The sequence below is a fragment of the Myodes glareolus genome, chromosome 7 (genome assembly GCF_982192425.1).
Source record: "Myodes glareolus chromosome 7, mMyoGla1.1, whole genome shotgun sequence".
NCBI classification, from domain to species: Eukaryota; Metazoa; Chordata; class Mammalia; order Rodentia; family Cricetidae; genus Myodes; species Myodes glareolus.
In genome coordinates this window covers 4,832,203-4,859,284 of record NC_142032.1, presented here as the reverse complement: position 1 = coordinate 4,859,284, position 27,082 = coordinate 4,832,203, and the positions used below count along the sequence as shown (strand labels likewise).

Genomic DNA, 27,082 nt, shown 5'->3' with positions numbered 1-27,082 from the left:
TAGACGGCACTTTTATTACTCAGGAATATTATACCACTCTAAACTACCAAAATAAATAAATAAATAAATAATCCTGAAAAAAAAAAAAAGGAGATTCCAGTTAAGAATGACAGAAATCATGGTTTCCTTATTTTAAAAAATTCAATATTCTTTGTCATTTTAGAAAATTTTATTATACAAATTATATTCACTAAACAGAAAAGCAAATATATTTTTACAAAATTTAAAATTACCAGGTATTACTAAAAGAACCTAAACCTAATTACACTATACTTGGATATTATAAAAGAAATGCTATGTTGTTTTAGGAACTAACTCTGGGGGCTGGAGAGAGATGACTCAGTAGTTAAGAGCACTGGCTGCTCTTCCAGTGGACAGGGGATCATCACTCTCTGCTGGCCTCTGTACAGACACACGTGGAGGCAAACAAAATGCACATTTATCCTCACCAAGTTAGCATTCGTCTGCGTCATCTGCTCGCACTGGCTCTGCAGTTGGCTCTCGCTGCAGGAGAGGCTGTCCACTTGTGATTGCAGAGAGCAGGACTCGGACTGCAGCTGTGCGTTCTTACTAGTGAGCTTCTCCGTGAACAGCAGGAGTTCAGACTCCCTTTTCCTGCTGCCTTCGATGTCTTTCTGTAGGTCGCTAATCAAAGAATTAAGGCTTTCCATTTCTTCCTTCAAATGTTCGATTTCTTGTTTACCACTAAAAAACAAAGTTTATATATAAGAAAACTTAAGTAAGCTATTACAAAACATTAAATTGATGGTGTGGGAATTTTCACTTAATAGAGAGCTTTATACAGAGGTCCTTGTAATCACGCATCCATTCAAACATTCATGACACGCTCATATGTTTAGGGAAGAGCTGTGAAGGTAAGTGAGCATGGCTAGCAGGGCCTGCTTTCAAAGAGCTTCTCTAGCGAGCAGGTCAATGACAGGAGTGTGAGGCAGCTCAGGCTGCCTGAGCTCAGTATGTGTGACCACCATCCTGTGAACAGGTAGGCAGGTATCTGAGTCATGCTGTTGCTTCAGCTGCTGTTTGTTGTTTGCTTCAGATGTACTTTGTCACTGCACTGTGAAAACAGCCACAGGCAAAACTCAGTGGATCATTGTGGCTGTGCTCTAAACAGCCTTCTGTTTACAGGAGCTGGAGAGATGAGGCAGAGCTTAAGATCACTGGCTGCTCTTGCGGAGACCTACATGGTGGCTCACAACAATCTGGTAACTCCAGTTCCAGAGACCTCACTCTCTCTTCTGGCCTCCAAAGGTAACAGGCATGCATGTAATGCACACACATACATATATTCAAACACACAAAAGTTCTTAGAAATATAAATGAAAGTCATTAGATAGACAAGAGATAAAGGAGTAATCATAGGATCCACAGCAGAAGTGGAAGGAATAATCCAACTCAGGGTGAGACCTACAGGAGACAGTGGCTGTCAATGCCGGCAGCTCAAAGAACTGAGCACAAGTAGCGGAAAGAAGAGCCACCAACAGCTCCTCTGTTTCTGTGACTGATCACAGGCTAGGAGGGAGAAAGCAGTACAACTCAGGAGAGAGGAGGCCTGAGAGGGGACAGCGCCAGTTACAGGCACACTGTACCCTAGTTGAGGAAGTCGGCTGTGAGGGCGAGGAGCACTTCTTCATGGAGACGGGCAGCACAGATAATACAAATTTAACCTGAAGCCAGGCTCTGCTGGATGACATGGGAAGTCAAGTTTAAATGCTTTTGAGACATCAGGGAATGATGCCAGCTCTGACCTAAAGCCAAAAGACATGCAAAGGTAAAGATCTGGGTACAGATCCAGGCCTCTTTCAGAAGAGGGACAGTTGTGAAGCTAGACAAAGTTCACCCCATCTATGCATGGTTTCTGTCAGTGTCTATGAAATATAAATTGTATTTTGACTTTTAGAAGTTGAAGACAATACAAAACGTCCAAAGACACAACTGAAAAACTGCCAACTAGCATTATAAAAATGGTTCTTCTTTGATATGGTAGCTGTACTTAAAGATGCCATCTGGAGACAGCACTAACAGCTCGTCACTCAGTTCATACCTTTGAAGCTCCTCTTGTACCTGATCTGTCATTTTCACTTTATCCAGTAAATTCTGAATTTCAGCTTTCTGACGATTAATAATTTCCCTGTATTTTGATAATTCATCTTCAGTTCTCAAGCGTTCATCTTCTAGACATTTTGCCTGTAAAATGATCACAGTCAAGCTGTAGCACAGACCTTCACACTCTGCATGAGCTGCCTCAGACAGGCAGACCCACAGCACCCCGAGATAACCCTACAGTGCTGGTGAGAAGATGATAGGAAACCACTTTACTGCCCCCATCTGCTTATCTGAGGAACAACCTGCCCTGCCATCCCAGGTGGGAACAGCTGACAGAACAGGAAGGATGTGGCAGACACTGCACAAACCCTATTTCTACATAAATGAGAGACAGCACATGAATACTGAAAGAACAGTTACTCTAACAGCAAAGGCTATAAACATGGGATTCACTAACGTTAGAAACTAAAATGATAGATATCTTACTGTTAAACACAGCCAGCAGTCTCAGTCTTAAAGAACATTTCAGGTACCATGAGGTCCATCCACCCTGCTTTACTGTCCTTAGCTCCATATGTAAGGTGCAGACACCTCAAGTGTGCTCTGAACAGGATTGCATGGCAAGTACTTCCAGTGACTAACAGCACTTCAGCTCAACAACAGTGCTGGGAAAATGTTATTTTTTTTTCTCCTGAGTTCTCTTATTTTAAAGAACTTTAAGTATTCCTTCCCTGACACCTTAAAAGTCAGAGTAAATTCTAAGTGAAAGATATGTACCCCAACTCTGAGCTAGGCCTGAAGATTTGATTACCTTTGTCCTCAGTGTCCGGAGCTCATCCATGCCTTCCTTAAATGTCCGCTTCAGATCTTCCAGCTCCTTTATTTTGGCATGATGCATCTGGAAAAGACATAAACCTAATGCAACACATGAGCACTACCAGCTTCTTGCCGGTTTCTTCTATAAAGGTCTTGGATGCAGACAGTAATGAGCACTCCATTCCTTTTCTCATTATGCAATCTAATATATATTCATGATACAACACAGAACTAAACTCCTCACCTCTAGCTGGTCAGATTTTTCTTGCATTTGTTTTTCAAGTTCTCCTTTTGTGACTCTGAGCTTTGCATCAAGTTCATTTGACTTAATTTCTTCTGATTCCTAATGTAAAAACAATGAAAAGTACTTACACTTTAAAAGTGAACAAAGCTTTGTAATCAAGTTTACTAATTGTGCAGTAGATTATGCAGTTAAAATTGAAGAATTCATTGAACAATTTTAAATGTTAACTTTGCAGAAACAAGAACAGTGCACTTTGGAATCACAATATATTACAGAAGAGTGTTTTAAGTTGTGCATTTCTTCGCTCTTTTTTCTCAAAACAACAAAAATCCAGCAGCTTCCTGAGTGATTCCCAAATATACAGCTTCTACATATAACATCAACGCCTATGTTCAACTGCATTCTTTATACCTGACATCTTCAATAATTGTCTTAGAATGAACTAATAAATTGTTTCTTCCCTCCATTACCTTAATTTGCTCTTTATTATTTTGACATTTTCTAGGATTTTTTTTTGATGAGAAGATCTCTAATAAGATTAGTCTGTGCTGCACACGTGGTATAATTGTGTGCCCATGTGCCCATGGAGGCCAGAGGTGACAGCAGGTCTTCCTTAACTGCTCTCCCCACCGACCTTAGTTTTGAGATAGGATATCATACAACCTCAAATTGACTCATTTGGTCAACTGGCTGGCCAGTGAGCTCCACAGATTCGCCTGCCCCATCTTTCTTTACCCAGACAAAGCCAAGGTTACAGATGCATGCTGCCAAACCCAGTATTTTATGTGGGTGCTCCAGTTCTCATGCTTGCTTGAGCAAGCATTTTCCCCACTAGGCCAGCTTCCCAGCCTTGAACTGCAGGTACTTTAACAGAGGAACTAACTTGCATTTTACTTTAACTGCCTTAAGAAATTCATGTATATTTCAAATTTGGCGGAAAAAGTCTGTGAAAACAAGAGTTCTGATTACTAGTCTGTTTCAAAAAGGAAATATACCTGATATGTTTTTATCATATCCTGACAGTTTTGCCGGATCTGTTCAGCTTCTTCCTTTGCCTGTGTTAATTTTGTAGTTGTTTCTTTGAGTTTATCTTTGGTGTCCTGTAGTGATAAAGTGATGAGACAAAATTAACCACAAAATTAACAGTACCAGAAAAGCCCTACTTGCAGTGGTTTGCATGAGAATGGCCCCACAGGCTTGGGAGGAGCATTATTAGAGGTGTGGCCTTGCTGAAGGAAGTATGCCACCTAGGGCGGGCTTTGAGGTTTAGGTCAAGCCAGACCCAGTGGCTCACTCTTTCTTCCTGCTGCCTGAGGATCCAGATATAGATACAGAACCTCAGCCCCTTTCCAGCACCATGTCTTTCTGTAGGTCTCCACATTTATGATAATGAACTAACTCTCTGAAACTGTGAGCCAACCCAATCACAGTAGTAGAGCAGTGACTAAGACACTGCTGGAGCACTAGACTAGGGCTAAGCATCTGACAAAGTGAAAATGGTCAGCACAGTTAACTGATGGACAGTAAATGAGTTAAAATGGACAGTTTTCACCAAATTCCTCAAAATGGGTAAGGTGGTAAGAAAAGCAGGGTGCTCAATGGTTCTTTGCACATCCCAGAGTCTGATATTGATTTGAAGCTCCCTTTTGACTGAACTAAAGTCTCTATTTCTAGCCTCTCTACTAAAATGGCAGTTCTTCACACTGATTTTTAGGGATTACTCCCATCAAATCCAACTGCTTTTTTCTCATTCTTACTCTTTACTCACCTGTTCTAGTCCTGACCACTTGACTCTTCAAACACCCCTTGCCCCTTTCCCACTGAAAACACTCATACTCTTGTCTGTGTCATTGCTCTTTGGTGGCTTTCTGCTCATCAGAGGGTGAGCTCTCCCAGCTTCCTGGCAGGAGATGCAATGTGACCAGGCCCTTCAAACTGCAAGTCATGCCTTTCCTACTATAGTGCAAACGTATGACCCCAAAAGACCTTCCTTAGGCTTTCTCCCATGTTCTGGCATGGTGATGAGAAAAAAAAGAAGTGGCTAAAACCTACAGCATCTATGAAGAAATGCCAGGCAGCAACCTCGGCTCTAGGCAGGTCAGCACCCTGTCCCTTTACTGCTCTCCTTTTGTTCTTACACTTGGAACAGCTTTGCCTTTCTCTCCTAAACATCTGCACTGCATCTAGGCTCCACACACTACTTCATGTGTCATTTTAACAACAAATACCATAATTAAGCATTTACTTATCTTCCTTGAGCTACTACTAGTCTTTTAAGTAAGTGACCATATGTTAAAACCTAGCATCACTTAAACTAGAAACAATTCAATAATCTGAAGAGTAAAGAACCTTAGACTAGGTAACAACTGTGGTTCTGCATCTTCACTATCAGAACTAAGACACAGCAGACATATAGTGCTGGACCATTTCAATACCTCAAAACCAGCAAGTGAGATTCCTATGTGCCAAATAAATGTTACTAATTAAACAAACATTTGAATAAATTTTTAAAAAGTCATATTGTGTATAGGTTAAGGATGCTTACTGTATCTGATCTACCTAGCAACTGAGCACTTCCAAGCACTGTTTCTTTTTATTAAACCTTGTATGCCTGTGTGTTACGTGTGCAGAGGTCAGAGGACAACCTCAGCAGCTGTCAGCCCTTACTGACCACCTTGCTGCAGCTGCATGCACCAGGCTGGCTAGGCTACAAGTTTCTGGAGATGCTCCTGTCTCAGCCCCCATTTCGCCACAGGAGTGCCCTCACTATATGGGTTTTTGGGGATCTGAACTCAGGTCTCATTTGCACAGTAAGCACTGTGTCCCACTGAGCCATCTCCCCAGCCTTTACAGACACTATTCTATTCTCAAGGAAAATGGCTAAATAAGCAAACAACTATCTCTACCCCATGAAACTGACAGTCTACTGATGAAGCTAAATAAAAAATAAAATACATAAGTAAAGGGCATGTTCATTATATTAGAGACTAAGGAATAAAAATAAAACAACCAAATTTAGAAGAGGGGTTCAGAGCCTACACAGACTGGCTAAGCAGTTCCAGTGAGGTGTTGGGTAAATGCAGGCCTGAAAGGCCTAAGATGAGAGGCTGGATATGCTGAGAGAAATCAGGTTGAACACAGCCTTTTGACATGAGCAACTAAAAGATTGGCTCATCATTTATTCAGATAAGGAGGTGACAGAGGAGGGAGATAATGGAGGGAAGAAACAATTTATTAGTTCATTTTAAGACACTAAATTATTGAAGATGCCAGGTATAAAGAATGCAGTTGAACATAGGCGTTGATGTTATATGTAGAAGCTGTATATTTGGGAATCACTCAGGAAGCTGCTGAATTTTTGTTGTTTTGAGAAAAGTTTCATGCAGTCTAGGCTGGCCTCAAACTTGCTAGATAGCTCAGGATAACCTTGAACACTGCCTAAGTGCTGAGATCACAGGCAAGCACACTGTCTAAGTGCTGGGATCACAGGCATGCACCACTAGGCTCAGTTTTATAGGGACTGAATCCAGGGCTTCATGCTTAACTATCAACTGAGCTACACACCCAGCCTCTCTCCTGCTGTTCAATCCGATGATTTTCTCTTCTGCAGTATTTCATCTTCTGTTGATTCTACACAATGTTTTCATCATGAACACTGTATCAATATTAACTTTAAATACTATTCATGTCTCCTTTTATCTGACTCAAGCCTTTATTTATCTCTTTGGAGATACTTATAATTTCTACTTTAACATCCTTGTCTACCATTCTATACTAGGAGTCATTTTGGATCATTTACTATTGACTGATCCTCTTGTTCTATGGACTACAATTTTCTGCTTCTTTGCATGCAGGTAATGTTTCATTAGGTGTCAAACACAGTGAACTGTGTGCTTTTCGGCAACGTTTTTACAATCACTTGAAAATATTTTATAATTTGTTTTAGAGCATAGCTAAATTACATACCTTTTAAGCAAGCTTATTTCAAGTAAGATAACCCTCACAACTAAACTAGTACTTTGCTGAGGGCCACTTGATGCCCTGTGTGCTGAGAGTCCAAGCACTTTGGCTGGTGTCAACAGGAACATTTATTTCCTAGCCCTTATGAGGACTTCAGAGGTTGTTGGCTCTACTACTTTTGCATGTCTGAACCCTGCCCTCCTGTCCTCCATACTTTGCATTCTATATCCTTAATCCAGGAAGGTGCTGGGCCTGGTTTCAATTCCTCTCCTTGTGCTGCAGCCAGAAGCCCAGCAATAACCTCATCTATTTCAGACAGGGATCACTATCTTATACTGTCTTTTGTCTCAAGTCTGAAAACCTTCATTTCACATATTTTTATTATTTTTCTCCTTTGTGTGTACATAAGGTTTTGTTTTCTTTTACCTTTTAGTTTCTGTATTTTGGGAAGATTTTTAGTTTAAGGTGGAAGGATATGTATGGGTCTTGCTATCCCACAGTGCAAGAATGCAATCAAGAGTAAAGCTATGGAACAAACAGATGGCAGCTTAGGAAGTGGGACACCATCAGAAGTTCCCAACTCTTGCTAATGAGCCCGACAGCCCACGAGGATGAGGCAGCATGGTGACAGAGACAGTGACTGTGGAGCACAGGCAGCACAGGCCCTGGCTTTAGGCAGTGGAGCAGACAGAACACACACAATAGTGTCAGTCGCAAAGTCAGGGTAAGTTTTCTTGCATCCTGCCTGTCTCTATAGATACTGCTTGAAGACACCACTCCAGAATGCTAGCTTTTGGGGGGCAGAACTGCCTGGCAAGCACCCAACACAACTAACCATGCTGCCAAAGGACCATGATCATATCTGTTGCCAGCCATACCTATGCTCCAGTGAGATCTTCTTATTCTGAGGTCAGGCAAGTGAGACCATGTCAACCACACAGATAAGCAAGTACATGAGGTACAATGTGGAAAGTCTTTCTTCATTATTCACTACATTCAAAATTTAAAAAAAAATAAAAATAAAAAAACCTTTTGTTTTAAAGGGCTAGATACTGAAGAAATAATTTTAGTTAAACCCAAAAAGGAGCTTGGGGGAGGTAATAATTAATTTCTGTAGTCTGATCTTGACCTGGATATCAGATACACACAGAGTTTAGACTTCAAGTCTGGTAACATGCTCTGGAGGGCTGAACAGGGCTACTGCTCACAATAGATCCAGAACCCACAGTATCCCAGTATTTGTATCTAAAACTAAAGGGGGGGCCCAGGAAAGTTTACAAAGCCACTTCTGTTTCTTGCTTATCTGAGTGGTTTCCCACACTGCCAGATTACCACTAAATCTTGACTCAGTTTCCATCTCCCAGCCAGTAGGAAGATGCATAGAACAAATTGAGTCACAGTTCTGGTGCAGACACTCTGAAAGCAAAGACTATCTCCAGACCCTTACATCTCTGCACTGTCTAACACATTGCTGTACATAGGACTAATGCTGGCTGGCTAAACCAAAGGCCTTACTTAAAAGAGAACGAGTAAACCCCCAGTTTCCATGCGGCAGTCAATATGCTCACTATTTTTATGCTCTGACTGGTTAATCTACATCACGTCAGCTCACAGGAATCAGTCTTCAGTCACTTCTCTGAACTACCTGGTTTCACCTCTCAATGCTGCCGTTAGAAATCTCTCACAACCTGTCTTAAACAGTCAGGACTCACAGATATGCACGCTTAATGCCAATATTCCAAAAGACCTTAAGATTCTCTCTTAGGAATATAGACAGAGGAAAAGAAAGTGCCATAGACATTAGAAATGATTGAGGATTGTGCTCAGAACCTAAAACAACTCAGGCAGCTAGAAATTATCTTTTATGAATTTCAGATTTTAATTTCTTACCACATAACACAAAGTACAAGGAAAATCTTGAGTAGTTGAGTGAGTCAGGTTGCCCCACTGGCTTCTGGGAGTTCTTGGTAGTTTCCCACACACTCACTGCTAACCTACCTTTGGCCACTCTCAGTACATAATACCTACAGCTTTCTGACACTAACATACAAACATCCAAAGGTAACTAACAACTTTATTGACTTGGTAATCCTTAATAAGGCAATCTGGCCAGGCAGTAGTGGTACATGCCTTAATCCCAGCACTTGGGAAGCAGAGGCAGATAGATCTCTGAGTTCGAGACCAACCTGATCTACAGCCAGGACTACACACAGAGGAAACTGTCTCAAAAAACCAAAACCAAAACAATTAATAAATAACAACAACAAGAAGGCAACCTGAAATTATGTTTTAGATGGCATCATTAAGCCTATTTTTAAAAACCTGGAAAATGACACACTATTTCCATAACACCACCCTTCTAGCTAAGCCACATTTAAGAGCTGATCTTTACCATTATTTTATCACCTGCAGATTTTTATTTCTCCAAAGACCAACTCTATTTGTGTTTTAGCTACATTACCAGTTACTGGACTTTATTACTCCATTTCATTATATTAATTTATAAATAAAATGATATTTGAAGTAAGCAATCAGTGACAGGGTAATTAGCCTAGCACTACATGTGCGTTCACGCACATACTTTTTTTTGCCAGCATAGTAGAAATAAAATATTTATGAAAAGATAAGCTATTTATATTTAATTATATTTACATACGAACATGCATTTTTAATTATGAGAATCTTAAGATATTTTAAATTTCCTCATTTTAATTCCAATAACATATATTGAAGTTTCCCTCCCCTCAGATTTTGAGTATCAAAAAAATAAAATAAAAATATTAAATAACATGGCAAACTTAGGTGTTGTAAACTCTGAATTATAAAATTTAACATTCTAAGTCTGGGCAGAAAATCCCTTTCTTATGATGACCCAACATTCAGATCCAAATCACCCCGCAGGAGTCACTAAGAAAAATTCTAGGACTCGTTAGCCGCCTCCAAACTTGCCCTCAGTGTTCACACCTACCCCACTGCACGGCCGCACTCACCTTGTGTGAATCCATTTCAGCCTTTAACTTGTTTTGTGCCCACTTGACTTTAATGACGTAAGAGCTGATCTCTTCCTTTAACTTGTCTGTTTCTCTGATGAGTCTAGACGTCTCACCTTCCTAAAAGCACATTAGGTCATTCTTCACTTAAACAATCAACTGTGCGTCTTTATATCCTTGTGCATAACACAATAATTCAAAGGTGGGTACACTATGGCCCACAGGCCATAAAGCTGATTTAAAGTTCAATAAGAGAGTAATAAAACTCTAAATCAAATTCGAGGACAGTTATTACCTAGTTTAGCCAGTGGATACAGAAAAAGACAAACACACTCTGATTCTTCTTCACTGCCTGGCAGTAAAGTAAACCATGACTGAGCTGGTTCTGCTAGAACCCCTGAGGACAATAACAACATTTCCAAGCTAAAAGACAATAGCAACAGCTCTGAATAATCACGACTTCAGCTATTCAACCTTCTAGGACAATTCTAGAATAAATTTTTCAATAAGAAAAATATAAATTCTAGTCTATGGTAAATTAAGCACTGCACTAAGATTCTGGCCAGGTCTGGAGATGCGCTCAGCAGTGGTGACCTTGTCTAGCCTGTATGATGCCCTAAACCCAATCCCTAGCACCGAATGAGGAAAATGTATTAAATACAAAAAAAACAAAAACAAAAACAACAGTAGACCCTGGCCAAATTATACTTTTGAGTCTAAAGCTATTCACAGCTGACACTAATATGTACATACTTTAGCAAAACAATTTTTTGAGATACAAACTAGTTTTTCCAATGGATTATAGAAGAAAGTTTTAAAAATGATTAAGAAAAACCTTTCTATAAGCAGGGAATGAGGCACCTAAAACACGCATGTCAGTCAGTTAATAAAAAGTACTTTCTGTCCAAATGTTTCAACCCTACACCACTGTGTGACTAGGAAAAGAGGCATGACCTTCAGATTAGGCACAAATTATACCTTTGATTCATAGAGTTGCTGCAGCCGCCCTTTCTCCTGAGAAAGCTGCTTAATTTTGTTAGTGTTTTTCTCCAATTCCTTATTTGCATCTCTAAGTTTTCTCTCAAGTGTTTCTTTCTCTTTTCGAAGGTCTAGAGATTCCTTCTCACCTCTCACATACTTCATTACCATCGCTTCCTTTTCCTGACGGGCCTCTTCACATTTCTTATTGGCCTTTGAAAGAAAACATTATCTAGCGTTAATAAAAAAAATATTTTCACATGAAAACATCTACAGATAAACACTATTCCCTGCAGTGTGGGCACATACTTTTGTACTAAGTGCCCGGCCCTTTCTTACTTTTTACTTTGGTTGGTGTGGTTTTTATGTATATATAGTTCCCTTCTTCTCCGCATACATTTCCTTGCCAGTTTCTGTGCCACTCTGGGCCCCAGGAATCTGTCGTGGTCCACATGAACAAGTTCCTGTATCCTCACACTTGCAGTGGGGTTCAGCTGACAGGATCGGTAGGGAGACACTTGGAAAGAGTGAAGTCTGGTTTCCGGTCACCAGGAGTCATCTAACACAACTACTCTGTCTGGATTGTCCTGTCCTTGAACCTCTAGAACTACAACATAAATATGCTTCTGTTTTTGTAACAGAGTATCTTAGACTCAAGTACTTTGTTGTAGCAACACATAAGGGGCTAGTGAAAACACGTATATGCAAGCAGGTGTCAGGTGTCATAGTACGGGTATATGTGATGCAACAAAATGTCAATAATTACCTATGGAAATAAGAAAAGAGGAAGGGACTGGAGACACAGGTGAAAGGTGACTCATTTTGTCCCTTAATTTATTAAATTTTTAAAATTAGCATGTATTTATGATTGCCTTAGCACTGTTTATGATTTATTTTTGTATTTATATTTATGTGTATGTGTGTATCTTTGTCTCAGCACATGCACGTAAATGCCCTTGGAGGTTACAAGAGGGTATTGGAACCCAGGTACTGGAGTGACAGGTGGTTGGGAGCACCTGATTGGATGCTACAACGCAAACTCCTGACTTCTGCAAGACCGGCAAGCAGTCTTCCCAGCTGAGCCACCCCTCTAGTCCTTGGCTTCTTTTAAAAGCTGTGTATGAATACCACCAGAGTCACAACAGCCTAACTGCTGTACTCTAACAAACAAGTACCGAACTACCAGATTAACAGAGATATGAATACCTGGTCCATTCGCTGGCTCATCTCTTTGTGGATCTGCTGGATTGTGTTTTTAGCTGTGACATCCTGCGCTACTAGCTGATCTCGGGAAGCTTTAATTTCTTTATTCAGTTCCTCTATTCTTAATTCTAACTGTAAAAGGAATGATTTCCAGGTTATAGTTTATAGCAGTACCAAATAGACCAATGATACAATTAATACATACAATGCAAAGGAAGAATGCAAAATATCTATCCTGACTATTGCTCAGCTTCCCTCACAGGCTTTAGCCTTTTAGTTTGGCCACATGTGGGACCTGGAGCACATAAAAATCACAATTAACTACTGTACACAACAGCCTACAGTCTCCTTTCATTATGTAAAGTTGTAATAAATACGTATTGAAACACAAGTAACTGAAAACTTGGTTTGATTTTTATTATACAGCTGTTTGCTGTCTTCATTACACTGCTTTCTAGGAAAGAACAGGAGACAGTCATGCCTCATGAGAGGCATGAAGATACTTGTGCAAATGACGGGCTGTAGGCACGCTCTAAGACTGCATCCCCGACTGTCTCAGCACTCTTAGTTCAAGTGTACCTTTTGATGGCCACACAAAAACATGCCACCTCGGTACAGGACACTCACACCTTGTCCACAGAGGGAAAAACAGCTCAGAAAAACCAAGAGTGGCTTTTGCTGTTAACAACCTAAGCACTTGTCTGTCCATCCATGCAGCAAACACACCCATTAAAAGAGAGAGAAAGAAGGAAAGTTCTGGCTACGGAGTCCAGTTAGCATGGCATGACCTTCACAGCAGAATTCACAGAACATTGAGAATGAAACCATACTAGAACATAAAGGAGAAAAAGATCCCAAGGGCAGACAGAAACATCTAGGTGTTGTTACTACTCTTACATACATCTTCCCTTAATTGGTAAGAAATTAAACCAAATCAGGCCTTTTTCATGGTTTGGGCAAAAAATGCGTCCTATTTGGAACAGTTACACAAGTCATTATTTATATAAGACAATTCAGTCATTCCAATGGTTTAAATATGAAGTAATGTCCCGAACTTGACATGCTTTAATTTACTACACTATTTTATTCAGAAGTTTACTTTATAAATTTAAGTACGGTCTTGGAAGATTTATTTTTTACCTGTTTAATTATGTTCATATGTTGCTTCTCTGTTTCTGTTCTTTTTTTCAGTTCTTCTCTTAAATTGTCTTTTTCTGAGCAAATATTTAAGATGAGTTCTTGATGATTCTTATTTTCTTTAATTAACCTAAATATAAAATGGCAATATAAATATGGCAAAAAGGGAAATGAGATATGGAATAGTATCTATCTACAGATTAGATATAGATACCTATGATTATATAAGCTAATGCTCTCAAGTAACCTCTTTATAATAAAATACCACACTCATATAAGAACAAAACCCTACACCCAATCATGCCTTCAGAGCATGTCTTTACAATCAAGTGATTGTAGTTTAAGGATAAACTATTTCTAATTCTGTCTACAGAAGAAAAGGTAAGAAGATGAAAAAGGTAAGAGCAGCTAGTTTTGTTAGCAAGCCTAAATACTCAACTTTGTTGATTCAAACATCAGATATTAAAAAAAATTTTTTTAGTCAATCAGCCCTATTAGGCAAGCTCCTTACCACTGGCCACACCCTCAGCCTAAATTTGTTATTCTTAGATGTCATGTGTACACACTCCACACAGACAGTTGTTCTTAAGAATTTAAGTTGGGTCATTAAACAATACTACTGATGTATGGATAACAGAATGTGAACAGAGTAGCATGGTATTTTCAAGGGACCAGAAAGAGGATACAGAAGATAAGATCCAAAGGGTACAAATTTCCAGATTAAGACAAGTTCTGGAAAATTTAGAGGTGATAGTAGGGCTGGGGGTGTAGAAGATACATATCCACCATTTTAAGGTCCCTTAGCACAATACAGGGAGAACAATACAGGGAGAATAGGATGAAAAAAGGAAAGGGGGGAGGAGGATGAGGAAAGGAAAGGGAAGAAAGGGGGTGGGGGCAGGACATACAGGCATACAGCAAGAGACAGACCCAGAGAAGGAAGAGAGAAAACAGAACAGGAAATTTGGCAAAGAGAGTAAATCTTAAGGGTTCACAGCGCACACACAACTATGCGAGAGGACAGATATCTTGATTGCAGCTTGATCGCAGAGTCACTTTATAATAACTTTAAATCATCACACTGTACATCTTCAATATGTACAATTTTGCCAGAAAAAAAACCAACCAAGCAAACAAACAAAAACCTCAGCAAATCAGACATTTGGGAAATGATGCATTTTTGAAAGTCTCAATCAATGGAACTGAAAGCTAATGTTCTTCACAGAATATTAAATGGAGGGAAGAGTTAAGAAAAACATTAAGTTGCTTACTTGAACCAACAAGTGTTTTATTTGGAGTTAAAAATATTATATGTAAAACAAAACAAAAAACTGAGTGAAGCTTATAATAATAATTGACACTTAAATAATGCCATAATATCCACAAGCTCTTTCACGGGAATGAACAATCTGACTCAGACAATGGAACTCTTCCAATTTCAGGCTTCTGATTAATGCCCTTACCCCATCCTTCCACACAGCTCTGACAGGGTGGAACAAAGAGGATTTTTTTTAACTGTACTCCTAACACTTTTTAGTCACAATTTGTAACCCGATGGTTTCCAGTAATAATTGAGAAAACTTCTAAAGCCAAACTCACAAAGCTTGGCTCTTAAGCCTGTATACACTTCCATTTCACCCTGAAGCAGGATGACAGCAGTACATAAGTGCATCTGTGAAGATTCTATGACTTAAGGGGCGTGCCAGTCACATAATTACTAGCACATAAGACTAGTAGATGTACACATCTTTAAATTTATAAGTGCTATATAAACTGTTAAGATTCAACATCTAAGAAAAATAGGAAAGGGTATCAGAAATAATCTCTGGGGGCGGCGCTACCACAGTAAGTGCAGACTGCCGGGGAAAGAAGGCAGCAGCTACCCTAAGTCTAAAAGGAAGAGAAGCACAGATGGTTCAGGTACGAAAGCAGAGTCGACCACAGGTCAGAAGTACTCCAGGTTAGAATCAATAAAGTCATCTTCTGACTTCCACATGTGCACACCTCTCACATCATAACACACCCATTTTTTTTAAAAAAAAATTTAATTAAAAATAGAAAAATTAAGATGGAAGATGGTACTGCATGCCTTTAATCCCAACATTCAGGAGGCAGAGGCAGGCAGATCTCTGTGTTTTTGAGGCCAGTATGGTCAACAGAACAAGTTCCAGGACAGCCAGGATTGTTACACAGTGAAACTCTGTCTCAAGAAACCAAAAAACAACAAAACCAGGCTGAAGAAAATCAAAAACCACTAAACAAGCATAAGTCAAAAAGCACAAAGTGCTCAATCAACTAATTCTTCTGTTTTTCCAAACTTAAATTTCATGACTTTGAATTTCCTTTCAAAATTATCCTGACACACACAACTTGAACTGCCTTTGTAAAAGGTTCTCACTCCCTGATGAGCCTACACTAACGAGTTACTATGTTTATTTCCTTATCGACTGACAACAGTAGCCAGCAGCAAACATGAGTGGCTCAGTTACCAGGGAGCAGACACCCACCCACCAACTATGTGCATGGCTGCATTCTGAAATGAAAAGGAGAAAGAGGCTACTTTCCTTACAGAAAATGCAGCCTGCCCGTATTTCTTCCCGTAGCACTAGACTTACTCTTTAATAGTGAGCTCCTGCTGCAGGTACTTGCTGTGCACACACTTCTCAAACATGGCTAAGGCGTGCTCCCCTTTATTCACTCCATTTGGGACTTGGTGTTCCTCTGCAAACTCTGCAGACAAGAGCTCAGATTCGATTTCTCCCAACAAATCGTCTGATGCTGGAACCGTCTTTATCTGAGAAATGAGTTTCCTGGTGCAGTCCGTATCATAGAGGCTTGCTGAGGAAGTCTTTGGATTACTGGCTTCTGTAAATGCAGGTGACCCTAACTCTGCTAGTATCTGTGTTACCATCTGTTCTGGGTCACTTGTTTTTGACACTTGCTTTGCAAAGTCCCCAGCAGGAAAATCATCTATTTGTTCAGAGTTATCTGGGCATGTGTCTGTTTTTGCACAACAATTCTCACCAGCACCACAGTCTGGAATACAATTTTCTTGTTCAGTTTTACTACTGTGTTCATTAGGTTGATATAAAATTTTGTCAGAGTTCAATGGCAATAGTTCAGACTCGGTTTCTAATTTGTTGCTCTCGTCACCAGGGAACGGGCTGCACGAGTCTTCCTTTATCTCAGGTGTTGTCCCAATATTTGCACTGGAAGAAAGGGAGGCCATGGGCGCTGTCTCTGACATGCTGACTGGCACCAATTCACTCTGCATTTCTTCAAATTTGTTCCTGATCTTCATTGACATATAAGAAACCAAATAAAATTTAAAAATTAAACCAAGAGCTTTTAAATTTTTGCACATACTCTATGACATGACCATAAAGTATACCACTCACAATTCCTTTAATAAAGCCTTCCTTAGAGAACAAAGAGGACAGTCAACCCAAAGGGGACAGTAGGCGGCCCACTGCCTTCTCACCGTATTCCCCCTCTTGGGTCAGCCAGCCTCACTAGTTAGTTCTGGTTTGTAGCTGCAGGGGTAAGGAACAATCCATGTAACTGGAAGACCAGTAAGGAAGATAACACACAGCGCACAAGAATGAAGAAGACAGAAATTCACCAAGAAGAAAACCGAAAAATAACAAGCCACTGTGTCAGTTCAGAGACCTCGCTAGGAACTGACCCTTGACAGGAAGCAGCTTTTCACCTAGGTAGGGATCTGGGAATCCAGTTCTACTGTTGATTTCAAAGCACTCTTAATGTAAATCAAGCAGAGCCTATATCTGTCTAGGTCAACAAGAGCAACATTTTATTTGACTAGGTAAGAATACCTTTTTATATTGTTTACAAAGGTTCCTCCTCTATCTTCTTTATGGAAAATTAGTCAACTTAAAAAAATTATCTTGAAATATATATAGGATATAAGATCTTTTACCAGGGGCTGGAAAGATGGTACAAAAGCTTAGAGTATATACTGATCTTGCAAAGGACTCAAATTCAGTTCCCAGCACCCATGTTGGGCAGCATGCAATTGCCTGTACCTACAGCAGGGGATCCAACAGCCTAGCATGACATCCTCTGGCACTGTACTCATAAGCACAACCCCTAACTCCAAATATAACTCCAAACATATATACACAAAATTGAAAATATAAACTTTTAATTAGAAAAACTGTCAGTGTCTCTGGCCATGTTTCAACAGAGCACATACATACAGAGAAGCTACCAAAGACAAGATCAGACTGCTACTGGGCAGATGAGCAACTACAGTGAAGTAATCCCAATATGGAGTATATGTGTGAAAAGGAAGACGAAGACCCACCTGTACAACAGAAGAATGCATGCCTACATCAAACTCTGAGAAAGGTTATGATTAGAGGTCACTGAGACAAGAAAGAGAAGACTGGCCTCAGAGACCTCACAGCACTAAGCAGGAGGAAATTTTGTTAAGAATGAATTATAATAAACTTGTAATAAATTATACTACAATTTTTATAATTATAATAATAATTATAATAAATATATAAGACTTGCACAACATTTGATTTTACTGTATGATTTCCAACATCCGGTGAGCTCTCGAATACTTACTGACCTAAAACCTGCAAAACAAACTTAGTGCTTGAAGAACGATATTATAGAACATAGAAAAGAGTCATTGTCCAACACTCTATTCCTTTGGACCACCTGTGGAGATAATTACTACAGTCATTAATCTCAGGCTCCCAATCACTTACCTCCAAACGACACAAATGAACACTATTATGCTGTCTATGTTTCATAAACAGGCCCAAGCCTGTATTGATATTAAAGACTTTAGACCGGACAAATAAATGCAGTAAAGACAAGAGAATCTCGGTAACTTATTCCAAAAATCTGAATCTCAGACAGCTGTACTAGCCTCAAAGCAACTTACAAACTAGCTCACTCAAAGTATCTTTCTTTAAAGAATAACATGTGAAATGATACACAATGAAAGTAAAATATAACTCACTGCTGTTGAATTTGAAATCTGACAAATGTAAAACTGCAATGGTTTTAAAGTTCAGAACTAGTTAATGCTCTACCAACAGAAGCTGAACTCACAGCAGATAAAGAATCCCTTTAACAGAGAACAGATGATAAAGGCATTGTGACCCCCTAGCATTCCGTTAAGAAGAAATTTTATCAACAGCTTTTAGACTCTTCTTCGTGTATCATGATCTGTCAACAGTAAAACACATTCCATTTGGCTTCCTTTGTCCCCTTTGTCTCCCTTCCTAGCACTTACCCAGTTAGTTAACTTGAAGCAGTAACCCACAGCAGATGCCTAGACAAGAAATTTCAGCCCTGTACCGAGTCACAGACATGGCGCTCTGCCCTCTTCTTCATGCTATGCCTGTACTATATTGAGGTCTACTTGAACAGGCATTCCTACTGGAGTTTCTCCAAAGTCTTAAACAAAATGGCCAAAGCTAACCTCTAACTACAGTCCCGGTAATGGAGTGCTTCCCCGTCGATGGCACCCTATATTTAATCCTCACGTCTACCTTTTCTCCTGTGTTTTCATAATCTCTTCAACAATTTGTTCTCCTGCTTTTCTGTCACAATCCCCTCTGTCAATCCAACCTGGCCTCATCTCAGACCTGGAACATGTAGTTTCTCAGTCTCATTCAATTCTCTCTTTCTGTATCTTCAAGTCAAAGAGCAAAGCAGTTAATAGAAGGGCAGATTATTTGGAACAGTCACAGGGAGTGGGGACAGGGTTACTAAGGGAAGTGAACCATCAAACTCAGAGAAGTGAAGAAGTATGTAGTACATTGACTGCCAAAAAGGACCAGGAAGTACTTGTGAAATGAGCCTCCCATGATACAAAGGGCAAGCGTGGAGGCTAGGAACCTGCCAACACTTACTGTCCATTCTACCAGACAGTAATCACACACAGACAGCTGAAGTGATGCACTGGACCCTCCTCTTCCCTCTTTAAAGTTTCAGTTCTGTCTCCACCCTGAAGACGCTAGCCAGGGAAAAGACAGAAAAACCTGTCTCTTAGGGAGTAGGATTAGACAGACATTGTTAAGTCAAGCAGTTAGAGACTTATAGCTTCAATTTTTCTTCTATTTTTCTTCAGGAAGAATATGTTTGTGATTTTTTTTTGCTGTTGTTTTTGTTTTTTAAATGAAATCACTGAGATTCACTGGTGTCATACCAGTTTCCAAACCTGACCTCTGCCCACATTCAGAAAGAGACTAATTATATTTAAGGACTGATTCTAATGCCGTATCTTTTCCCAAATTATCCCTATTACAAGAACAAGAACAATATCCTTCCTGTAAATTGAAACACATTGCATCTACACCCATCGAGCAGACACAGCCTTTTTTGACCCTTTTGAAGACGCGGTCACCTTTTAGATGAGTGTAGTTCTTGCAACATCAAATAATAACAGCAATAAACAAATAAACCTAACAAATACACTCTGTATGACATTTACTGCTATTTTTGCAAATACTGTTTAGTTCTTCTCAATGGTAGCAGGACCCACTCACTAGCTTTGTGAAATGATCTGGGACAGAAAAGTCTCTAGTGGCTTTAGTAAGGAGACCTCTAGTGAACAAGACTGCAGAACAACAAATGTATCTCCCGTTCTACAGGAGCTTTATCTAGGTAACAGCAAAATAAAATAACCTGCTTACACAAACTTTGAATTTGTTTTACATATTCTATCAAAGACTAAACTTAAAAGACAATTTACATACTCTCTCAATGTGTTATGACCTGTGAAAAAACTATACAGATTGGCACCTGATATCCATTAAGACTGTGCAAATTTAGTTTGCTGATGCCACAGTGAATACTGACTTGTGACCAGCGGAAAAAAGGAGATGTTAAGGAGGATCTATGCTTGTACACATAACAATGTCAACACTAAGGAGGGCATTAGAACTGCTGCAGACAGAAACCAATGAATCCAATGATAACTGATCTATCTATCATTAACTAGGGGGCAGGGGGAGTCAGCTGAGGTCTCCTACAGGTGTCCCCAGTTAGCAATGCTGATGTAGAATTAACGATTTGGATGTTGTCCAAGTTTTTTCTTTTAGAGGAAGTGTTGTAATCAAAATTATTGAAGAGTGAATAGAGTATAAAAGGGGAGGAGAGTATAAAACTAGAGATTGATTACAAGACTGTTTGAAGTGCTGGACAAACCCAATTCATAGTCACAGATACATATAGTAAGTACGGTTATTGATTACAACGTGCACTGCTATTTTGACTTTGTAGTAAGTAACACATGAAGGAAAATACTTCATTTATAACACAATCAGAAAATCCCTCTTAATTCTCTTGCTGTCCTCACAGTTCTTCCTGTTTCTGACATAGTAGTATAGGACCAGCTCACACTTAAGCCTGCTGCAGTGGAACTGGGTTCCCTCTGAGTGGAGCGCACCAGCTGTAAGCAACCCATCAAAGGCTCAATGCCACGTGCTCCTCCAACCCCTTTTATTCTCTGGGGCACACTCATTTCTAAAACGTTATTCTACACAAAACTGTGTAACGGAAAACACTAAGTTTTCAGTTTTTTCCAGTTTCCCACTAATTAGTACTTTATGAACAAAAAACCATAGGCTAATTCACTAAACTGTAAATAAAAATGAATTCCACCTACATATAATTGGTAACAGGTTATCAAATAAGCCTTATGCAAAGGTACTAGATCAAAAATAATTTCCAGAGTGCTCATCTGTCAAATATACATGGGGTAGCTTTTTCAATGCAGACACTGTTCTAGGTGTTGGGAACGTGGTGTGGAATAAAACAGGCACACTCAAGTGCAGACCTGAGGTATAACAGACTAACACAGAGACTGTTAAATCTCATTTGTTTTGCCGCTGTAAAATGCTGAAACACTACAGATCAGTATTTACTTTATCATTACAGTACTTCAAAGTCAGCTAGCATTTCACAAGATATGTATGTGTGTGTATATGTATGTTATGTGTGTGCGTATATATGTGTGTACATATATGTTTTAAATCCAGTTGAAAATCTTAGTTCAGCATACTTTTTTTTTTAAGATTTATTTATTTATACAGGATCCTGCCTGTAGGCCAGAAAAGGGCACTTGATCTCATTATAGGTGGTTGTGAGCCACCACATGGTTGCTGGGAATTGAACTCAGGACCTCTGGAAGAGCAGTCGGTGCTCTTAACTGCTGAGCCATCTCTCCAGCACCCCAGCATACTTTTTACAAGTTTTAAATTATGTGCCACTCCACTTCCAAATAACACTAATTGTGTACTTCTCGAGCTAATATGTATTAACATATGCAAACTCGGCCTGTGAGCACTCTTCTGTTCTTCAAAAAAATGGTTTCTTGTCTTTTCTAAGAGTATAAATAGTTCAAGAAATGTTTGCACATTTCCCAAATACAGTTTGAAAGAAGCATAAATAAACTTACCTTTCTGATTAGTTCTAACAAGATTTTGGTATGGCAACTCAAGTCAAAAGTAAAAATCAAATTTAAAAGCATCCCATCATTTTCTCATTGATGTAGGAGAGTCTTATGTATTTCTGTTGCTTTCATTGGCTAATTAATAAAGAAACTGCTTGGCCTGATAGGTTAGAACATAGGTGGGTGGAGTAGACAGAACAGAATGCTGGGAAGAAGGGAAGTGAGGCAGTCGCCATGACTCTCCTCTCCGAGACAGCTGCAGGTTAGAATCCTCCTGGTAAGCCACCACCTCGTGGTGTTACACAGATTATTAGAAATGGGTTAGATCAATATGTAAGAGTTAGCTAATAAGAGGCTACAGATAATGGGCCAAGCAGTGTTTAAAAGAATACAGTTTCCATGTAATTATTTCGGGTGTAAGCTAGCTGGGATCCGGGTGGCGGGAAAGCAGCCTGCCGCTCCTTCTACATCTCATAATCCCTAAGTAGTAAATTTGAAGCTGCAGTACCTGTGACACTTTTAGAGTAACAAATTAACAGAGCAGAAGAGACCTGTGTAAGCAACATTGACTCATGCTGCCCTGATGACAACGGCTGGCACTGAGGTTTCCTAGAAGGCAAATTTACGCAGATCAATTTCTACTTTTAAGAGACGAGAGCTGAGGCAATAGTTTCTGAGAATTCTAGGAATGTTCTGCAAGAAGGAAGACTTTTCAGCGATAGCAATCATATACGAATTAGAATTTTAGTGTACTGAGCATCCTTCAGGTCTTTATTCACTACACAAATGAAACAGTACTGGTGGGTTTGCCTCTTTCTTTTTGATCTTTTCACATTTTATCTCTATTGAGATACTGAGGTAGTTTAGACATCCTGAAGTATATATAATTAACACCTGCCTTTGGAAGAGGAATCATAGTACTTTAGACCTACGCATTTTTATATGACCCTAAAATGGTTTTTAAACTATTAAGGCAGAAAATTGATATAGAAATCTTAATTTGAAGCTATTTTCACAAACTCAATCAACTGTAATAAAGTCTAAGAAAAGTATTTTTATCTCATTGTTCTTAAAATCTGAAAACCACAATTAAACAGGATTTGTAAGTTTCCTTTAAAGAGTTGGAATGATGCCTATATTTAGCTAATTGCCAAGATGTAGTTTACTCAAAACAACAACTATTTTTTAGTACTTACTACATAATCCTACAGTGAACGATCAGCTCACCCACCTCAACAGAGAAGCATTAAGAAATGTGCTCAATACCACAGTCACTATTGTGCTGGGTTTGTTTCAGCTCTTGGTGTCTAAGGCCCCTTCATCCCAATATCTTACTTCTTAGAGCAAACAAAATCTTTTAAGAAAGTTCAAGTAAGTTTGAAATGGTGTAAGATTATAGTATCATTTGTAGATCTAAATCATCTATCCTATTCTGCTTCTAAAATAATACTAAATACAACAACTAAATATTGTAAGCCAAGTGATGTTTGTGAACTTATGAGAAATTCAAAATTTGGCCTTAGTCATTTAAGACAAGAAGTAAAAGAAATATCTTAGTTTTTACTAAAAGGAAAACAAAGCAGAATTTGAGGTTAAATATTCTTTCCTTACCGTGAGTCAGATAACTTTTTTAAACTGGGGGAGAGTACTAGTCCCCTTCAAGTGGAGAGACAGCTTTCTAAATACGGCTGCTTTGTGCTTCCACCCATCACAGCAGGGCTTCCTCCCAGAGCTGTGCTGAGCATGCTGTTTACTAGTCACCACGCAGCTATGAATGGCGTTCAGAACTAACACGCTAAGCCATCATCAGCTATGCTGCCTCAGTGAGTAGCATCAAAGGATAATTTTTTAGTCTGTGGGTAAAGGAACGAAATGCTTATGAGTGGTCACTGCCCTAGCACACGGCCTTTTGGTCAAGAAAAATAAGACTCTGTCAATCATACTCCATAGAAGCCGTTTTTTAAAAAAAACAAGCATCTATTATTCTGAGTTAGAATAGGCCTTTAAAAAAACAAACAAGTCCACGCATCTTCTGGCAGTCTTCCAAAGGTGCACTTTACCTATCACACTGTGCGAAGGAGGACACACTGGGGCAGCACAAGACTTCGGGCCTCCCCCAAATCCTCACTGCATTGAAAAGACCAAAAAGGAACAAAAAGGAATGGCCCAATCAACACTGCTGTTTTATTTGTGTGATCATTAATACACACCAGGCTGAAGAGTAGCTGAGATCCTTGGTTTCAGTACCACTGTCTCTGGGTCCTTAGTCTCCTCCACAGGATCCACACACAGATACAGGTGAAGACGTTGCGAAGGCCATATCCACACCTGAGCCGAAACACTTCGTAGACTGTTTTCTGCGTGGCTACAAGTGTCCCCGGAAACACTGTCAGGCTGATTTGCTTCACTTTCCTCAGACAAGCATCCTGCCTACCACTTCAGAAGAAATCAAAAGGCTGGCCATCAAAGGAGCAGGACACAGGGCGATAAACCTGGCTAGCCGGAGTGGGTACCCTCTTCTGCGCCGACGCTCACAAACGGAAGCGGCAGGATCCGAACCCGGGTGCTCTGCATCCAAACCTGCGTCTCTTCACTAAACAAAAACCAAGATGCGGGTATTTAACGAGTGACGCGTGGCTAGCAGCTGAGCCGCCGTTCTACCTGCACTGTTTCCCAGGGGATGTGTGGGAAGGGGAGACCTACACTGGAGACGACTCCCTACCAAGATTCACGAAAAGCACTGACATCTTTGGTCACAACCAGAAAGCACCATTCCTAAGGAACGTGAGAGCGCAGCCCGCGTGGGACGAAGGCAAGGTGGCGGCCGGGGGCTGCGTTCCCGGAGTCCCCGGCTCTGCGGACACAGCCCCGACGACCCCGCGGCCCCGCCGTCGCCCCCAAGCGCGGAGTCGCGGCCCGGCTGGGGCTGGAACCACGGAGCGCGGACAGCGCCCGCCGAGTCCCCGCCGAGCCCCCCGCGAGTCCCCCCTGCGCCCCCCGGGAGTCCCCCCCGAGCCCCCCGCGAGTCCCCGCCGAGCTCTCCGCGAGTCCCCCGCCGATCCCCGGACGCCCCTCGACCACTCACCGTCCGTCGCCCGGCCCCGGGCCGCACCCTAACGAGGCCGATGGACCTCCGGCTCCGGGGCCTCCATGGCAGGGTCCCGCGGACACGGGGTGAGCGAGGAAGTCACGCGTGGAGATCGCGGCCGACCCCTGCCTCTCAGCCCAGGGTACCCCCCAAAACACCCCCGAGGAGCTGACACATCAACAAAGATGGCGGCGACGCCGAAGCCGGCGCGGCTACAGCTGAGGGGGCGGGACTCCCGGGAGGAGCCAATCGGCGTGGCGCGGGCAGCGTGACGCTAGGCACCTGGGGTGGGCGTGGCTCTCGAAGCACCGCCTCCTGTCCCGGGGCTCCTGGAAACCTTACCCCAGCACCTCTTACCTATGTCTGCCCTTGCCAAGGGCTTCCGTGCCCTTCCCTCTCCAAGCCCGTGGCTTTGATTCGGTAGGAAGGACTCTTGCCATCTTCCCTCCTCACCCTTTGGACGGTCATGTAGTGAGTCAGTGGCATAAAGTAATAAAAAGAGAATCCGAGACGTGGCTTCCCGGTTCTGAAGGTGAAACTTTGCACTGGACGTAGGTGGGCCAAGTCGGCAGGAGCAGCCTACCTGTGCGTGAGAGATCTCGGCAGCGGTTGCATGACACCCTTGACTTGGAATCTTCACCCGATACCATCGTTTGCTAACGCGGAGGACCTAGGGCACCTGGCTGAGTGTCCCAGAAGGTTGTGTGGCTGCAAGAAGGGTGTTAATTATAGACCAAGCCCAGTTTGGGGAGGGAAGGAAGGTGAGCAGTTACAGTCTGTAGGTTTTGCAAACCACCTCTGCCAGTGAAAAGATCTTTTAAAGTTTAGGACCGTATAGACATAAATCGTGAGTGAAAATTAAGACTCGTCTTCAATGGCAAGTTTGAAAAGCATAACTTAACTCCTGCTAAACTACTTTCATAATTGCTGGGGAGGAAAACTTGCAACGCCAATGTCTTTTTGATAAGAAAATGACGCCTCCCTCCGTAAATGACGCTAATGTTACAGCACATTTTGCAATGAAGATGCCAATGACAGATTGTTGGGTTGAGTAGGGAGTAGTGGCTTACACCTGTTATCCAGACACTGGGAAGGTAGAGTGGAAGCCTTTTAAGCTTTACCTCCTGGAGTCCCTGTCTCTAAATACATACTTGCATAGGAAAAGAATTGTTTGGCTTTAAAAACAAATTGGGCAAACATTACTAGTGAGGTGTGTTATTACAAAGAGAAAGAAGAGTGGATACCATTTCTGTGCTCACATTGTCAGGAGTAACGCTAGCGTTGTTTCTGAAATGGATTTCTGATATTATAACTAGTAACAAAACACATCAAGTATGCTTGGGGAGCTAATTTTTTAACCATAAAAGAAAAGAAATAATGATGTAAAACCAGAGGAATGAAATAGAAATACTGCAGGCTTATATATGGATTTACAAATACTCCCAAATGAAATTGGGTTTTTTCGTTTGTTTTTTGAAGAAGTCAGCGGTGCGACATTAGCCTAGCATGGACAAGGCCTGGAATGTAGTCCTTGGAACTGAAAAGTGTCTACCGAAAAGAATCATGAACAACATAAGGAACTGCCCTACTTTCCATATCTGTTTCTCACCAAATGTGCCCGCTCTGAAAAGTTACAAGACCTGACTCCCAAGTTTGGGGCAAGAAATGTGTAATAGTAATGACTTCTCCCACAGCACACCGTGTAGAAAGAGAAAACTTTACCTGGGAGAAATGTAATAAATACTATGTCAGCTATATGATCAAATCTGCTACCATGATCATAAATCACATTCATAAAATGTGTATTTGATATCTGTTGGTTTTCGTCAACCTGTGCAGCTCTTGTCTGCTGGACCTGGAATCTGAGACCTGAAAGAATGGGCAGACAGCGGTCTAAAGTTGTAACAACTGTTGGGGAAGATTATTTTCAGGTGTGTGATTTTGGTTACGCTGCATTTGTTCAACTCTGTGGAGCTGTGTTACTGTGCCTGTCTAAAACTCCTGATTGTCCTAATAAAGAGATGAACGGCCAATGGTGAGGCAGGAGCAAGGATAGGCGGGGCTGTCAGACAGAGAGGATAAATAGAAGGAGAAATCTGAGAAGGACAGCAAGGTGTAAAGGAGAGAGAACAAGGAGAATAGGACACCAGGGACCAGCCACCTAG

General features: G+C 40.9%; 1 protein-coding gene and 1 long non-coding RNA gene across 5 annotated transcripts in view; one reads left to right on the top strand and one right to left on the bottom strand.

The window, feature by feature from the left end:
* The window catches only part of Ccdc186 (coiled-coil domain containing 186), a 34,881-nt gene extending 9,789 nt beyond the window's left edge, over nucleotides 1-25,092 (bottom strand). The window contains exons 1-12 of one of the 4 annotated variants that reach the window (XM_048423036.3): nucleotides 24,915-25,092; nucleotides 24,040-24,422; nucleotides 16,008-16,687; nucleotides 13,396-13,522; nucleotides 12,259-12,387; nucleotides 11,053-11,265; nucleotides 10,075-10,194; nucleotides 4,120-4,224; nucleotides 3,125-3,223; nucleotides 2,876-2,962; nucleotides 2,063-2,205; nucleotides 450-705 (exon numbers count right to left, since the gene is read on the bottom strand). In XM_048423036.3, coding sequence (XP_048278993.1) covers nucleotides 450-705; nucleotides 2,063-2,205; nucleotides 2,876-2,962; nucleotides 3,125-3,223; nucleotides 4,120-4,224; nucleotides 10,075-10,194; nucleotides 11,053-11,265; nucleotides 12,259-12,387; nucleotides 13,396-13,522; nucleotides 16,008-16,666 — 1,938 coding nt within the window. In that variant the 5' untranslated portion in view covers nucleotides 16,667-16,687; nucleotides 24,040-24,422; nucleotides 24,915-25,092. Of the gene's footprint in view, nucleotides 1-449; nucleotides 706-2,062; nucleotides 2,206-2,875; nucleotides 2,963-3,124; nucleotides 3,224-4,119; nucleotides 4,225-10,074; nucleotides 10,195-11,052; nucleotides 11,266-12,258; nucleotides 12,388-13,395; nucleotides 13,523-16,007; nucleotides 16,694-23,440; nucleotides 24,011-24,039; nucleotides 24,423-24,914 lie in introns of those variants that run through there. The other 3 variants (XM_048423038.3, XM_048423037.3, XM_048423035.3) reach the window with 3 other exon arrangements.
* A 121-nt stretch (nucleotides 25,093-25,213) lies between these two features.
* On the top strand, nucleotides 25,214-26,727 carry LOC148121284 (uncharacterized). The gene is made up of 2 exons (XR_015738323.1): nucleotides 25,214-25,678; nucleotides 26,397-26,727. It is a non-coding gene; the product is annotated as an uncharacterized LOC148121284 (long non-coding RNA).
* The last annotated feature ends 355 nt before the right edge of the window (nucleotides 26,728-27,082 follow it).